A 15458-nucleotide genomic window follows, 5' to 3' on the forward strand; every position below is an offset into this window, starting at 1 on the left:
CCTGTAACTTGGTCTATAAATTCTGAATTGTGAACAATTATCCCGTTCAACTGTTACCACGTATTAAACTTGAAAACGTATGTATGACGTTTAAAAGCTTTTTTTGTCACATTATGAACGGCGACTGAACAGGGAGTGTGTAATCATTGCTTGTTGTTTTCATCTAAAAAACTCTAAATTTTAATTAACCTACTGACTCCTGGAGTTTTTCGAAAAAAAAAAGGCATTTTAAAACAGTTTTGACATTTTCTAGTCAGTTATGCCTTGGCTTTCTTTCACTTCAAGAATTTCCGAGAAAACGTCAACGAGCCGAGAAATTCGTACCACGAAATAGCCAAGAATGCAAGAGGGAAATTTTCCTCTGAGTTTTTCTCTCAAATTTCCAAGCGTTTTGTACGGATTTCAAACTGAATTAACCCAATATATCTGGGGTTTTGATGCCTTGTTTGGCTTTTATTAAAGTTAGTAGTAGCAAAAATTAATTAAAGGCGCACACAAGTCCAGGGCGGCTTAGGGCTTTTTTTAGGTGTCAATGTGTTAAGATGATCAGGGTATCGAGGACCCTTTTTAACGTTAGCCTCGTTTTCACGCTGACGACTTCATAGTCTACTATATCAATTCATACCAATACTAATGCAGCGTGGTTTTGGAATGTGGTGGGAAACGCGGAGGGAAACCGTTTTATTTATTGAAAGTCCAAATTGTGAATCCCACATGCTCTGTAGATGATACACATCATGTGCAAGAAAGCAAAGACTTGTGGGACTGTCACGTAACTTTAGTTATTGCAAACACTTTAAGTGCTTTTAAAAATACCCAGACTATCTAATCAGTGATGTTCTTGTTCGTTTTGACTCAATTTGCCAATGAGAAGCATGAAGAGGTACGTTTGATTTGTCAGTCTCACTTTCATGCAAAGACTCATGGGATTGTCACGTGACTGCATTGTAAACATCCTAGAACTTTGCAAACTGACGAGATAAGCTAAAAAGTGATGTTATGTTATCTATTTTTACTCAAGTTGCCAATAAAAAACACAGATATGGGTCATTATGACTTTCCAACCTCGATTTCATGATAATTGAGATACCCGAAGATTGAAATGGCTGTCATTCCCCCCCCGGATAAGCGGATCACGTGGCACCCCTTCTGAATTTGTTTGGTATACCGAAAAGATCATGTGTGCCAAATTTGGTGCTTTCTTCCAGTCTGTAAATATTTTAACCTTAAGCCATCTGACTATTATAAAATCTATGCATCATTGTGGTTGTAGAATGGGAGCACGCTCTCGTTTGCTTTAAAATTCGCTGTGTCAAACACAAAAATTCGCGCCCACCCGCTATTCGCGTTCGTCCCCACGAGCAAAACAGACCGCTCGCAGTCAATGTCGGTTGAGTGGATGAGTTTGTACTTTTGTTTTTGTTGTTTTACATCTTTATATCCCCTTTTTGCGAAATCTTGTTATAATTGCACGGCTCTCGCGCCGTCGTTCCCCCCGTCGTCCTGCGATCGGGCGGAGCCGCAGCGGCCGTCTGGAGCGATCCGATCGCATGGAGCCTGTGTCAGGTCAGCCTCTCTGCGTGTGCACGAGGAAGGAGGCCACGAGTGCCTCGAAGGCGCTGTGTGGTCGGGAATGTCGTGGTCTCGCACCAGGCGATCGGGATCATGAGACCGGTCGCCGATCGCCACGACGTCGGCCGAAACGAGCGATCGGGCGATGAGACCACCAGCGTTCTGCATCTCCGCCCCCGTCCGCGCGCACGCGGGGGTCACGAGGGGAAGGCGCCGTCCGACGTGGAGAGAAGCGCGCGTGGCGACGATCGCTCCAATGTTGAGAGTCTCTGTCGCTCCCCCGCAAAACTCAGGCAATCGCCGCAAGCCGACAGGACGCATCACTCCGACGAGAGGCACCGACGAGACGACGAGAGCGCCGTAGGGTCGCCACACAATGTGGGTCAAAACGGCACTGGATGCGAGGAGGACCAGGACAGACGTGGGCGGAGAGGCGTCCACGCCGCCCCTCGACTGTGCTCCCATCCCTGAGCGACTGTGAGGCCGGCGAGTCTGGTGAGGAGTGGACGCAATCCGTCCGAGCGACGAGGGGTGCACTGCCCTGGAGGGAAGATCCCCAGCAGCCACCCGGAGAGACGTGAGAGCACAAGCACGCAGTCACAGGAGAACGCGGGATCGAACTCATGGGCGAGACAGCGCGCCGAAGCGGAGATGGCAACATTGTGCAGCGAGGATCCGCCGGAGGGAGACACCTGTCTCGAGCGCCAAATCACAGAGGGGGTCAAGAAATGGCCGACAGAGAGAGAAGAGATGGGACAATGTCCCGCACCCCCAGTGTCCCGACAGTAACAATGCCACCCCGACCAGGCCGCGGGCACGAGCGACCCCTTGACGCAGACGTCCGACGCGAGCGAGGGAGGAGAGGGGACAACGGTCCACCCCAAGATGGATCGAGGGACTACCAGTGGCGGAGGAGGCGGGGGCCCCCGCAGAGGCCCCGAATGAGGCCCCCCAGGCACGCCCCCCCCCCCCCCCGGGGAATCCGCCACTAACCCGGGGACCGCCCCCCGCCTGGCCCCCACAAGACACCAAGCAACAACCCGAGCCCAGCAACAAGAACGAAGCAGTCAGACCACAGTAACAGGCGAGAGGGGGAGAGGCGAGAGAGGCAAGAGAGAAGAACGCCCGAGGAAAAGGCAGGCAAAGAAAAAACGCGCGAAGGCACGGAAGAGCAGCACAGAACGCAGAGCCACCCAAGGAGACCAGACCAGACCGCCAGGCAAACAGCGCAGCCCAGGACACGCCCCAAAAAAACAGCGAGAGAAAAGATCGACAGGAGAAAGAAGCCAAAAAAAAGACACCGAAAAGGCGGCGGGGGGAAGAAGCAAAGGGGGCAAGGAAGATACACGGCGAGACGAGAGCAAAGACGCACAAAAACCCGGCCGAGGAAGAAGAGAACTGAGAAGCAAAGAAAGAGAAAAGACAACAGGCGCGGAGAGGGGGGAGGAGGGAGGAAAAGGACAAAGAAGGAAAAAAAGAGAAAAGACAAAAACGAAAAGCAAAAAAAAGAAAAGAAAAAAAAAGGAAGAGAAAGGAAAGGGGGGGCCCAGAGAGAGAACACGAAGAGGGAAAGGGAGAGAGAGACAGAACAGACGGGGGGAGGGAGAAGAAGAGGAGGAGACAGGAGCAGGAGGCAAGAGCGGACGGGGAGAGGACAGGAGGAAGGAGAGGGAAAGAGAGAGAGAGGGAAAAAGGAAAAGAGGAAGGAAAAAAACCCAGCAGCAGCAGACGCCAGAAAGGAAGTAGGTATGCTCTCTTTTTCCTTTGTGCCGAATTCCCAAAAAAGAATCACTTAACTACCAGAGAGGAAAGGGCAGGGGGAGGAGAAGGTCGCGAGGAAAAGAAGAGAGAGGGAAGGAAGAGAAGAAGAAAGGAGGGAGAAGGCCGGGAGAAAGAGGGAGGGAGAGAGAAAGGAGAAAAAGAAGAAAAAAAGGTGTAGGGAGAGCAAACAAGGAAAGAACCATAAAAAGAAGGGAAGGGTCGGAGGAGAGGGAAGGGGGAGAAGGAGAGGGCGCCGATCCGGGAGGGGGAGGGAGCGAAGGAGAGGGGGACGGGGGGAGGAAGAGGAAGGAAATGAAGAGGGAAGGACAACCCGGGGAGGGGAACGGGAAAGGAGGAAAAAGAGTTCAAGATGGTTGAAGAGCCAGGACGAGGTAGGCAGAGTGACTCTATTATGTGGGAGGTCGAGCGTAAAGAATGCTAATGAGGCCCGCGAGACTTGAAATATGCTCAAGCAACCACATGGGACAGGATAAAATAAGATCTTTGTTCGGGTACTAAGAGAGTATGAGAAGAAGGCAAAATAAAAAGATCCTCGTAGAAGTAAACTCAAGAGAAGCGAGGAGCAGGGGAACAAAGAATAGAAAAGGCTAAGAAGGGTGAGAAAGGGGAAAAAGTCCTCGCAGTCTCCCCGTAATCAAAAGAGTGGGGAGCCGTTAAAAAAGAGTAGCATACAAAAAGACAAAAAGAAATAAAGAAACAGATAAAAATCCCACTGGCAGGAGGCAGACAGTGGTATACAAGCGTGGTCGAGGAGAACGCACCAAGAAACAATCAGCTAGTGGCAAGGGCTGTCGAACCGGGGACCCCGGATACAACACCAGCGCCCCAAACCACTCGGCCACGCTTGCCTCCTGCCCTGCCTCCTATTATGACAAAGTTGCTTCAGCCAGAGAAATAACCAACAGGTAGTATAACACAAGTTGCTATCTCATACGCAGGTTGAAACAGTGTGACGGAATCTGGTAGGAGAAGACAGAAAAATAAAATGAAGATGAAGAGTACGAAGCAAGGAGAAAGATGACTATTGGTGCGTTTAAATTTGTGTTGTGGCTAACATGCTGATTGAATGCTCAACGAACGCTCGGACGGTGAGTACCACTACTACAATCTCTCTCTTTTCCCATTCTGTTTTGAGTACTCTGTACTCTTGGCCGCGACACAGTAGAAAGCATAAGACGGTTTTGGACCATCCCTGTGGTTAAAAGATGTCCTGATGTCTCACGTGATCACTTTTGATAGGCCAACTTGGATGAGGGAAACACCAGGACAAAATGTGGTTAAGCTGGGTTACAAGGAAAGCGTTCTTCCACCGCCATCAATCTTCTGTACCTGTTGCTGCCATGATCTGCTAAAGCGGTCGCAGCCTGCTGTTAAAAGAAAAGAACCGAGGACTGAAAATAATAAGTAAAATATGGAAGAAAATGGAGGCAAAAAATATAAAAACAAACCTAAACAAAATGCAGTCTAGTAGAACTTCAACACGACTAGGATAGATCAATCAATCAATCAATCAATCAATCAATCAATCAATCAATCAATCAATCAATCAATCAATCAATCAGTCCATCCTCCATCCATCCATCATCCATCAATCCATCCGTCCGTCCGTCCGTCCGTAGTCAGTCAGTCAGTCAGTCAGTCAGTCAATCAATCAATCAATCAATCAATCAATCAATCAATCAACAACAACAACACACACACACACACACAACCAAACACACAACAACAATCAGATGTGAATATGTATTTGACCACCGAGCAAAAGGAGTACTACTAAAAAGACGCTAGAAAAATAAAAGCTGCAGTATCGAAGAACACGTCCATTCCTCTAAAATCTGTTTTAGGACAAAAAACACTTCAACCAGAAAGTTCCATCATGACGTAAGATGAAACCTAACTACCAAATTCAAGTTAGTAAGGGGAAGGAAGAAGATAAAAGAAACAACCCCACCTACCTAACCAACCCCCCCCCCCCCCCCCCCTCCTACCCCCCTGGGGGAGAGGGGAAAGAGAAGAAAAAGGAAAAGAGAAAGAGCAAACCAGAAAAGAGAGAGGGCTGGAGCCGAAAGAGCAAGAGAGAGACGCGTCGAGGACGAAAAGTAGAGAGTGGGAGGGGGACGAAAGAAGACGAGAACAGTCATGCCACAGTAACTACAAAGGTCACCACAGATAAAATGCGTGCAAAAACGACTCTAGGTTCCACAAACGAAGTTACAGTACAAAAGGGGAAGAGGAGGGAAATGGGAGGAACAAGTTAGCAATACGTAGACTGAGTTTCACCACCAAGCGCGAAGGGAAAACACCAAAACAGAAAGAAAAAGCCCACGGAACTGCCTAAAGGCGGAGGAGGATACGCGAAACGAGGTGGTGGTGAAGAGAAGAGCGAAGGAATTATAAAAGCCTAAGCCCCCCCCAATACCCCCACCGAAGGAGAAGAACAGAAAACCAGCAGTTCATCACATCTCACAAAAAATACGAAGCGCAGACCAGAAGGAAAGCCCCCATCTCAAACCCTCCCCACCAAAAGGCGAAAGAAAAAAACACAAGAGAAAGAACAGTCCGCAGAGAAAGATAAAAAAAAAGAGAACGAAAGAAGAAAACAAGATAAGAAACGGAGAAATAGGAGTCACCAGACGAAATAAAAAAATGATATGTAGAGTATAAAGGAAAAAAAGGAAAGAAAAATGGAAAGAACATAAAAAATAGAGTCGAAGAAAAAAAAGATACAAAGTCTGAACGGAGTGGCAAAAGGGGGGAAGGAAAAAAGATACGGGAGAGCAATAGCAAGTGAAAGATACAGGAAAAAAAAAAAAGTGAAAAGACCGACTAGAAGGAAGATGCGGGAAGAGGAAGAGGGAGACAAAATGGAGAGAGGAAGGAAACTGCCAGAAGTGTGCAAAGACGTAAGGTCAGTTAAAAGGGAGGGAAAGGAAAAAAGTTGATGTAAGTGGGCCACGAAAAAAAAAAAAAAAAAGAAAAAAACAGAGAAAAAAAAATCAAAAAACAAAAAAATAAAAAAAAAGAAAAGCGAAAAAGCGAGAAGAAGGAGAACGTTGTTTGAAGTGTACGAGTGCCGGACACGAGTACAATCTCCTCACGTCGAGGAAAAGAAAATGAAGAGGGATACACCTGAAGTTTACAGACATATGCCGGCAAAGATGTTGGCGCCGTTCTTCAATGAAGTGAGGCCGAGCAGCCGTAATGCCTCCTATAGTCGAGGGAAGGGAATTCATGGCCCTTGACTCTCTCAATATCTATCTAAAAAGTCAGAATGTTCTCCAGACAGGGGCGGAATAAATAGGACGCACTAGTTTACCGGGTGGGTGTATATTGGGAAAAGAGTTTTGTTCGTTTTTAACAATATAGTTAGTGGTAGTCCATTTAGTCGCTTAGTAAACTCAGGATATGAGGGCAAAAAAATTAAAAAATAAAAATAATCGTTGATAAAATGTCGTTAATAAAAATCGTTGGCAGAAAGTTAAGTAAATTAGGTTTTAAGGTTTTGTACGAAATTTTTAAGGTTCAAGCAGTGGAGGTCGTATAATAGAGAATAATCTTTGTGCTTGGGGATACCTCCTTAGGGTCTTCCAATCAGACACAGTGTTCCCGATTCTCACAGCCTGGGTTCGATTGCTTAGAAGGCCTCAAACGAGATGAGGACGATCGAATTACCCTGAGAAATCCGCTGTGCGCCGCTGTTCCCAGTGGATGACATACACCGTGAGGAGGTCAGCGAGGTAGACGCAGCGCACGGTGGTAGTTGGGACAGACGGGACGGTGAAACCCTCCATCATAGTGCGAATGGGGAAATCGATAGTTAGAGGAGAAGTTTTCTGTTAGGTGGAGGACGAGAACAAGTAAACAACTAAAAAATAAAAAGAAGAAAGTAAAGACGAGACATCGTATAGAGGGAAGGAAGACTCAAGTTGATAGTAAAAAGAGAGGGAAATCGGATTGCAAAAATACAACAAAAACAAAGCAGTCTTAAACATTATTGAGAAAACGTTCTCATGGCTCGATCGAATAAATTTTGACTTTAAGTGAATTTTACTATTAATTACCTCGGGCGAAAATCTCAGAAAAAATCTCATCAAACACGGCTTAAATATGAATGGTATGAATTTACGCCGCGAAAAGGGCCTGGTTACTAAAATGATCGCAAAATAAAAATCGCTTGATAGAATGTTAAACTTGACACTCAAAGGGAAGAATAAAGTATGTAATAAAATGTCCGATTTTCAAAAGCAGTTGTTTTTTGTTTTACATTTTTATATCCTTTTTCGCGCAATCTTGTTATAATTCCGGGCCAATGAACACTTTCCACATGCCAACATTTGATCATTTTATAAAAACCCCAAGAAAGCGCAATCTGTGAGTATTGTCGGAAGCGTTTGAATATGTCCAGGATCATGTATTTTTCAGGAAGTCCAAAAGAAAGAAATATTTTTAACCTCCAGTAGTAGTTATGAGCCCAAACTGAAAGAAATCGAATTTTCAACTTCTTCCACGCAATCATGATGTTGCTTGGATTTTCCTGATTGTCGCTGTTTATATGTCCGTGACATACAATTAATTTTAAGTGCTATAATTTCAGGAAGTTCAGTTGAAATGTTATCTTTTATTTTCCGTTATAACTTTCCAAAGTAAGATTGCCCTAAGCTTTTATGTCACGTTTAAGGTGTTTGTCTAAAGATAGCATTTAACGATTACAGCGTTATAAAACAGTTGAATAGAACGCCTTGCAAAATTGCATTTTGTTGTTTAAATTTTGCAATTTGTTATTTAAATTAACATCAAAATTGTCCGTATTAAGGCACCTTCTGGTTTATGCCTTTGGTTTTGTTATCTATATTTTTAATGTAATTTTTTATTCGCCATTTTAGGGAATTGATTTTAGATAACGTTAGGACGTGTATGCTTTGAAACAGAGCAAATGACTTGACATCTGAGACACATGCCAAAAGTGACGTTTAATTCCTTATTTCCGAAAATGATTCCTCAAGCGTTTTTATGTCAACTTATTAAATAATTTTTATTTACAATTTTGACTAATTTTGTTGAAATTTTTAATTTACACGGCTTTAAATCAAATGTCACTAAAGTACTTAACGACATTACTTTTTTTGTTTTGTCATAATAACATATAAATTAATTTTGCGGTTTACAACGTAATTTCACAGCATGTAAGTTAAGAAGGTTTTTAATTTCTTTTTAATTTAAAAAGTGTCAGCTTTATTTGTTTTATTTAAATTGAAATTCAACGTATGCAGATATTCTACCACACCACCAATTATTTTGTTTTTAATTTTTTGGTTCGAAAAGAACAACTATTACGACTGCAAAGAGATGAGAGTTTAGGTCGCGAGAGATAACCAACCACAAAGAGTTCTTTTTAGGTTGTTTTTGGTAGTTCGAAAGGAATAATAATAAGTGATGACGAAAACCTGAAAGAGTAGAGGCCGCGAATAAAGACGATCCTCTTTACCTTTCATCATTACTCAGTCTGTTAATATTCAGTATATTCTATCTAACTCAAAACAAAAGCTTCATTAGTGGAACGCTGTACCGTCACCCCAGCTTGATTTAAACTTATGTCTTGAACAGAATTTTTTACGAACAGCCCACAACAGTGAACCCTGCAATTAAAAATTGACTTGAACCCGTCTCGATAGTTGGAGCTTTGAAAAGCGTATAGCAAAGGGTTGAAAAAAGAGTTTGCAAAAAGTAAAAACCGAGAAACTCTATGGAGGACAAACAATGTCTCGTAGTTGTCCTGTACAGTTTTAATATCGGCGGAGACCAGAAAAAGAAAGTAAACAGCAAATGGCAGCGAGCAGGCAGCGAAGAGAACTGCCAACCAAATGACCAGGCGAGCCAGTTGCTTTTTTGCTTGCCTTTCTGCTTCAGTGACCGATGATTCCGAGCAAATTGTTCTTGTGAAGTACAGGCCACGGATGATCTCAAAATAGCAAATGAAAAGTATAAGGGAACTGATCACACCAAACCCAACGCAAGTGAATATGATGAAGGGCTTGTGAAGGAAATATTCATCCAAACTCCAAGGACGTTTACATGGATATTTGGAAGATGCAATATCGTACGTATTGGCTTGGATATCTGGGATGCAAGACAACAAAGCAAGAAGCCATAGTACTGCTATAACGTATCTTACAGACTCCTTAGTTAGCCTTATATTTCGAAATGGTTTCACAAGCGCCAAATATCTTTCCACTGCAATCGTGCAAACTGTAACAACAGCTACGTTGATGGTGATTGGTACAACAGCATTTCCCGCAAACAGCTTGCAGACCAAATCACCAGTGAGTCCTTGGAGACGAACTTTAGTCAAAGCAAAGTCGTACAGGCCAGGACAGAGTAGCAAGGTCAGCAAATCAGCCACAGCTAAGTTCATGAGCAAATAGTTAGTTGCTGTGTGCATGGATGGCGTTTTCCGTACGATTGTAATGATAACGCCGTTTCCAACAACACCAGGAACGACGATGGCCGAGTATAAAACAGCGAAAACAATGTCTTGCGCTGTAAGGGAACTTTCTTCCGTTTGAGAGAGATCCAGACTTGTATTGTTCATTCTTGGACTCGATCGTTTTCGGACAGATCTTTGGATCAAAAGACAACAGATGCTTGTGGATCTCGCCAGCAGTTTTGAGCGTTATTTGAAGAAACTGAGCAGTTACTTATAATAAAAACAACACGAAGTGATTCGCTTCTTTCTTTGACAGCATTTCCGAAATCGTGCGAGGCGGCAGGTGAAAAGACGATCGCAAGTGGTTGTTTACATATTCGTAACGTAAATAGCTTTCATGTAAATGTGCTGTCGAAAACGAAATATTAAATTTGCAGATTAATTCGTCTCACGTTTTTACTCGCGACAGCTGGTAATATTCCAACAGGGATATCGCCAGTTGGAAAAATTCTAACATCACTGTTTATTCTGTTATCTCAAATTGTTAAAAATATTGACATTGCTAATATTTTCATGGTATTGACGTTAAGAACTCACTCTTTAAACGATTCATTTCGTACTATTAATAAGGGCAGGAAGATTTCATTTGCAGAAAGGCCATTTGCTCTCTAACGCCATGTGACCGCCGCAATCACTAGAATTCATTTCAAACTTTTCTTTTGTTATTTAAATAAGTAGTATTTACAGTATTGTTTGGAATTTAGGTAATAAATGCTTCCAATATGACTGAAAACAGAAATGGCTAAAGACAACTTGTAAGCTGTAGAAAATGACGCAATGATGTAAATTTTCTATTGAAATAAACTGTATTAGGCCTTTCGTTTCAATTTCGTGAGCCATAAAATGAAATACACCCCTGGATACCTGCTGAGTCAGTTGTCTATTCAATTTTTACAATACATAAGTCAAACATAAAACTTAAAATAAAAGCCTTAAATTGCAGAGTTGACGTCGGCGAATGAAAGAAAACGTTGACAAAAACCCCAAAACGAAACTTGTTAACAGATGTATAATGGTGTAACCGCTCAAAGACACGTAATTTGCCTCTTTTGAGGAAGTTTGTATTTCCCGACGTTTATTGAGTATGGAAAAAATATTTTTAAATTAAAATTCATTGACCTAAAAAAAGTTAGTTTCGTTTTGAATATTCCTCGCCGACTAAAGGTTTGGTGGGTCAAGCCAGACAATTTTATTAGCCAATGAAATTTCGAGCTTGGATCGATTGCGAGTCTCACTGTTCGTCTGAAGAGCGCTTAACAGAATCTCGCCCAATGAAAAACATCACTCTGGAATGGTGGGGTATCCATGAAGCTTTCAGGGCAGCGGCGAACTCCCAAAAGGGAATAAGATGGTCTCGGGAAGTTTGAAAACAAGGAGGAAATCATTTTTCAGTGATCAAACTTTACTATTTGCCCTTGAAAGGGTCGTTTGCCCGGGTTTGATTGTAAAAGCCCGGTAAAAGGTAATGGTTCACAAAAAAATACAGAACAAGAAAGAAAGCGCTAGAAAGCGCGATCAATTTAGACAATTATTTTTAATGTTTTTCAAGCGTTCTAAAATGAATGTTTTAGGGCAAAATAATACCATGCTTTGGCCTTGCTTCTTTATATGCCTTATTATCATATAGGCTTATTCACTTGTGAAACAATGTATAAATCATAATAATGAAAGATGGTAAATTTTAACTGGAGCTCGTAGGTGAAATGTGAAAGATACATAAAATGTTCATCTTGTCACGAGTGCGGGACAAAGAAAAATTCGAGTCCCAAACGGAAATCGAACCTATATCCCATGCTCGTGTCCTGATGAGCATGACAACTTTCTCATTTCACTACCAAGCTAAAAACTTACCATTATTCTTTATTTATTATCGTACAGTACGTTAGCGACATTGCTGATCCTAGCAGTATGAAGGACGCGTGTCACATATGAACCCAGTAAATGGCCCAGCTCACCATAATGATAATCTCATATTAGCAGCTGGGGGGGGGGGGGGGGGGGGGGGTACGATAATCTCTTTAGCCTGGTGTTTGGAAATAAAGGGTCCTCGTTTCCAGTCGGGCACTCAGATTGTTCTTTGCCCCACGCTCGTAACATGATAAACATTACATCTTTCTCAAAGTAAAAATCCTTTTTTTTTGGTATTTATGTTCTGATAGCAGACTGGTTTTCGAGAGAAATCGCCTTAGTTTTGTCTACAGGTTTCACACTGAATGATACAACTAAATGTTGGGAAACTCACTCTCGTATTTGTTCTCTCGCGTGCCTGTTCTAATCTATTTTAACAGTATAATACAACTAACAACATAAACCACCAGCTGACAATGAACCTACCCGCAGTAATTATTGCTATTTCAGGGTCCATACTTGAATGGAAATCAGCAACCTCAACAGTAATTAAGGCTCTGATAATGGATTGACATTATTAGTGTGGTCGAATATTTTTAAAACGAATTTCTTCTACCAATTTAATGTTTTTTTTTTTAAACCGAGATATAAGTTTTTCATAGTCAGATAACGAATAGATTTTGGAAATGAATGATCAATAACAAGCAGGGGCCGAAAGAAATTTTCTGCCGATTTTTTCGTTATATATTATAATTACTGGCGAGTTTTGCTTTGTTTTTATGTTTTGGTCCAAATTTGCACCTGTAAGGATCCAAAGCAAATATAGCTAATGGAAATTGTCCGCCAATTTTGCGGACCCTTTTAACTGAAATACAAATTCGCTTTTACCGGCCGATGTTTAAACTCAATTGGTTTTAGAATATTAAAAATAACCTTATTGAAAACGGACGTTTGCATTTGTTTTTTTTGTTATAAATATATTCACCTGCCACTTTCTTCATTTTAAGGCCATTATGTATGCCAGTTGAAAAAGGAATCAATCACGTTCCTTATCAGATATCTACTGCTTTCGATCATCACTTTCGACCAAAAAAACTCACGCTAATTTTCAAATACTAAATTTTCAAATACTACTTCGATTTAAAAAATAGTGGATTTTTCCCTCTGTTTAACTTTACTCACGATTGACACAAGCTCTAATATAAAAGCAAATTTTTCTGCCCACAAAACACTACTATGCCATTGACATTTCAATTAGAAGCTCTTGAATATGTTATGTTTGCTTTCATCTATTGCGGCGTACGGTATTGTGCCACAGTAGTCTTGAAAACTAAAAAGAGTTTTCTCAGTGCATTAACAAAACACTTAATTATGATTTGCACACCTTTCGAAGAATAGTGATTAGAGACAAAGAAATTCATTTGTGAAAAGACCTCTTCCATCTCAAAAACATAAATTTGCAACTTTCAACTGCGCGCTGAAATATTAATTGCATTGTCTTTTTCTATTCGTAACCTTTTTTGACGTTTTTCTCTTTCTAAACACGCCATAAAACAAAGCTTTGTCTTCGCATTGTGACATCGATTCTAGTTTGGGATCAAAAGTTGCGGCTGTTTCAGAAGAATCGACCGAATATTCGTGCTTGTTGCCCTCGTATTAGACAAACATTGTCGCGTGCATGATATAGGTCTTGTATTTGTTGTTTCAGGTACTCGGCATGTTTTAATCATGTCGACATTTTCCTGCGGAACTTAGCTCAGTTGATAGCGATCTTGCCGCAATCCAGTGGCTTATTATAAAGCAGAATTCATTACTCAGAATTAGATAATCATTCACTGAGTTAAAGAAGACCGCAGATAAGTTCGATCAACATGCTGGACAGTGACAATACGACTGTAGCCTCACGACAGACTACAGACGCCATGCATTTCAATTCAAGACATCGTTTTTGCTGTACTTTACTCTCTGATCGTTCTCCCTGGTGTCGTTGGAAATGGCCTTGTGATCACCATTGTGCGTAAAACTCCATCAATGCAAACGACAACAAACTATCTGCTAATGAATTTGGCTGTGGCTGATTTACTTTCATTGTTATTTTGCCCTGGCCTGTACGACTTTGCGTTGACCAGAGTTCAGCTGAAAGGAGTTTTGGGAGACTTGATCTGCAAGCTGTTTGCAGGAAATGCTGTTGTTCCAATCACCATCAATGTAGCTGTTCTTACAGTCTGCACGATTGCAGTGGAGAGATATCTGGCGCTTCTAAAACCTTTTCATTCCAATTTGAGGATAAGTGAAGAGTAAGTGAAATATGTTATAGCAGTGCTGTGGTTTCTTGCCCTGTTATCTTGCATCCCAGATATCCAAGCCAATACGTACGATATGACATCTTCTAAATATCCTTGTAAACGTCCTTGGAGTCTGGACGAATATTTTCCTTCACAAGCCTTTTATCATATTCACCTGCGTTGGTTTTGGCATTGTGAGTTCTGCGACACTTTTATTTTGCTATTTTGAAATCATCCGCGGTTTGTACTTCACGAAAACAATTTGCTCGGAATCGACAGTAACGGAAACAGACAGACGGGCAAAGAAACAACTGGCTCGCCTTCTTATCTGGCTAACAATCATTTTCGCTGTTTGCTCACTTCCATTTGCCATCTATTTCGTGTTTCTAATCTCAATGGATTCTAAATTTGTCCAAGAAAACTACGCCGCACTGTATTTACTACATAGAATCTCTCGTTTCTTTCTTTTTTCAAACTCCTTTTGCAACCCATTACTTTACGCCTTGCAAAGTTCTAATTTTCGGGAGGGTTTTAAGAGAATCTGCCAAGGCTGTTTCCTTGGCAGAGCTGTCAGGAAAACGTCTCGAAATGTGTGCGGTGTGGAATTAGAAAGGAAAAGTAATACGTAATATGAGGAATGTGCCTGTATTAATTGTTGTTATTTTATGTACATTGACTGCAACTAATTCAGCAATTCTGGTGTTTCATATATTTCGGACAACATTACGCTTGTATTGAGTTGTTTTATGAACTTTCTAAGTCTTTTAGCCTAGTGTGAAGAAACACTCATGCAATATGACTGTATTTACTAGCTCGCCACAATGTAGCAGGTTTTTGTAATTGATAGGTGAGAAATATGAATAACTTTTAGTTAAAAACCTGAGTTTTTACATGTAGCTAATGTGTTATCTGACAGGTTACAAATGAGCCCGTCATTTCAACTGAGAATTGGGTAACGACGGTCAATAATGGAAATGACCGTAATGCATTACTGTATTTACTAGCTCGCCACAATGTAGCAGGTTTTTGTAACTGATAGCGGAGAAATATAAATAACTTTTAGTTAAAAACCTGAATATTGACATGCAGCTAATGTGTTATCTGACAGCTGACAAATGGCCCCGTCATTTCAACTGAAAATTGGGTAACAACAGTCACAAAAACCTTCATTTAGATACACCAAACCGCAAAATTCCTTGTCTTTTTCCGCCTACAATTTTATGGGTTACCCGGCCCCAGACCTCGTTAACCTTTTTTCACCGGTCTGGTTTGTATGGTTAAGTAAAGACGAAACCGACGAGATTTAAATTTGAGAAGAACGTTGAAGACTGACAGAATTGGAAATTTACATAGGTCTCTTAATGGGGACCATGGCAACTCACTACTGAGGTCTACGATAAAAGAATATTACGGCCATAGAAGGAAAGTTGTTTACTTGCCAAATTAAATGTCAGGAACAAATAAGACAGGGAAAGTGCAGATATTAT

At 41.6% G+C, this 15458-nt stretch overlaps 2 protein-coding genes and 1 pseudogene across 5 annotated transcripts in view; 2 read left to right on the forward strand and 1 right to left on the reverse strand.

Moving 5' to 3' along the window:
* The window catches only part of LOC144666560 (uncharacterized), a 108208-nt gene extending 94338 nt beyond the window's left edge, over nucleotides 1-13870 (forward strand). For all 3 annotated transcript variants that reach the window (XM_078527978.1, XM_078527985.1, XM_078527990.1), the window contains exon 14: nucleotides 13858-13870. The gene's annotated coding sequence lies outside the window, so the exon portion shown is untranslated. The remainder of the gene's footprint in view (nucleotides 1-13857) is intronic.
* Nucleotides 8304-10168, reverse strand: LOC144666702 (tachykinin-like peptides receptor 86C). The gene has a single exon (XM_078528087.1). It carries the CDS (start codon nucleotides 9941-9943, stop codon nucleotides 8882-8884), a length of 1062 nt encoding a protein of 353 aa, XP_078384213.1. The 5' UTR covers nucleotides 9944-10168; the 3' UTR covers nucleotides 8304-8881.
* Nucleotides 13558-15138, forward strand: LOC144666721 (galanin receptor type 2-like; annotated as a pseudogene). Its single transcript, XR_013573222.1, has 2 exons — nucleotides 13558-14887; nucleotides 14994-15138. The product of XR_013573222.1 is annotated as a galanin receptor type 2-like (transcript).
* The last annotated feature ends 320 nt before the right edge of the window (nucleotides 15139-15458 follow it).

Source organism: Oculina patagonica, chromosome 1 (genome assembly GCF_052425735.1).
Source record: "Oculina patagonica isolate OP01 chromosome 1, crgOcupat, whole genome shotgun sequence".
Lineage (NCBI taxonomy): Eukaryota > Metazoa > Cnidaria > Anthozoa > Scleractinia > Oculinidae > Oculina > Oculina patagonica.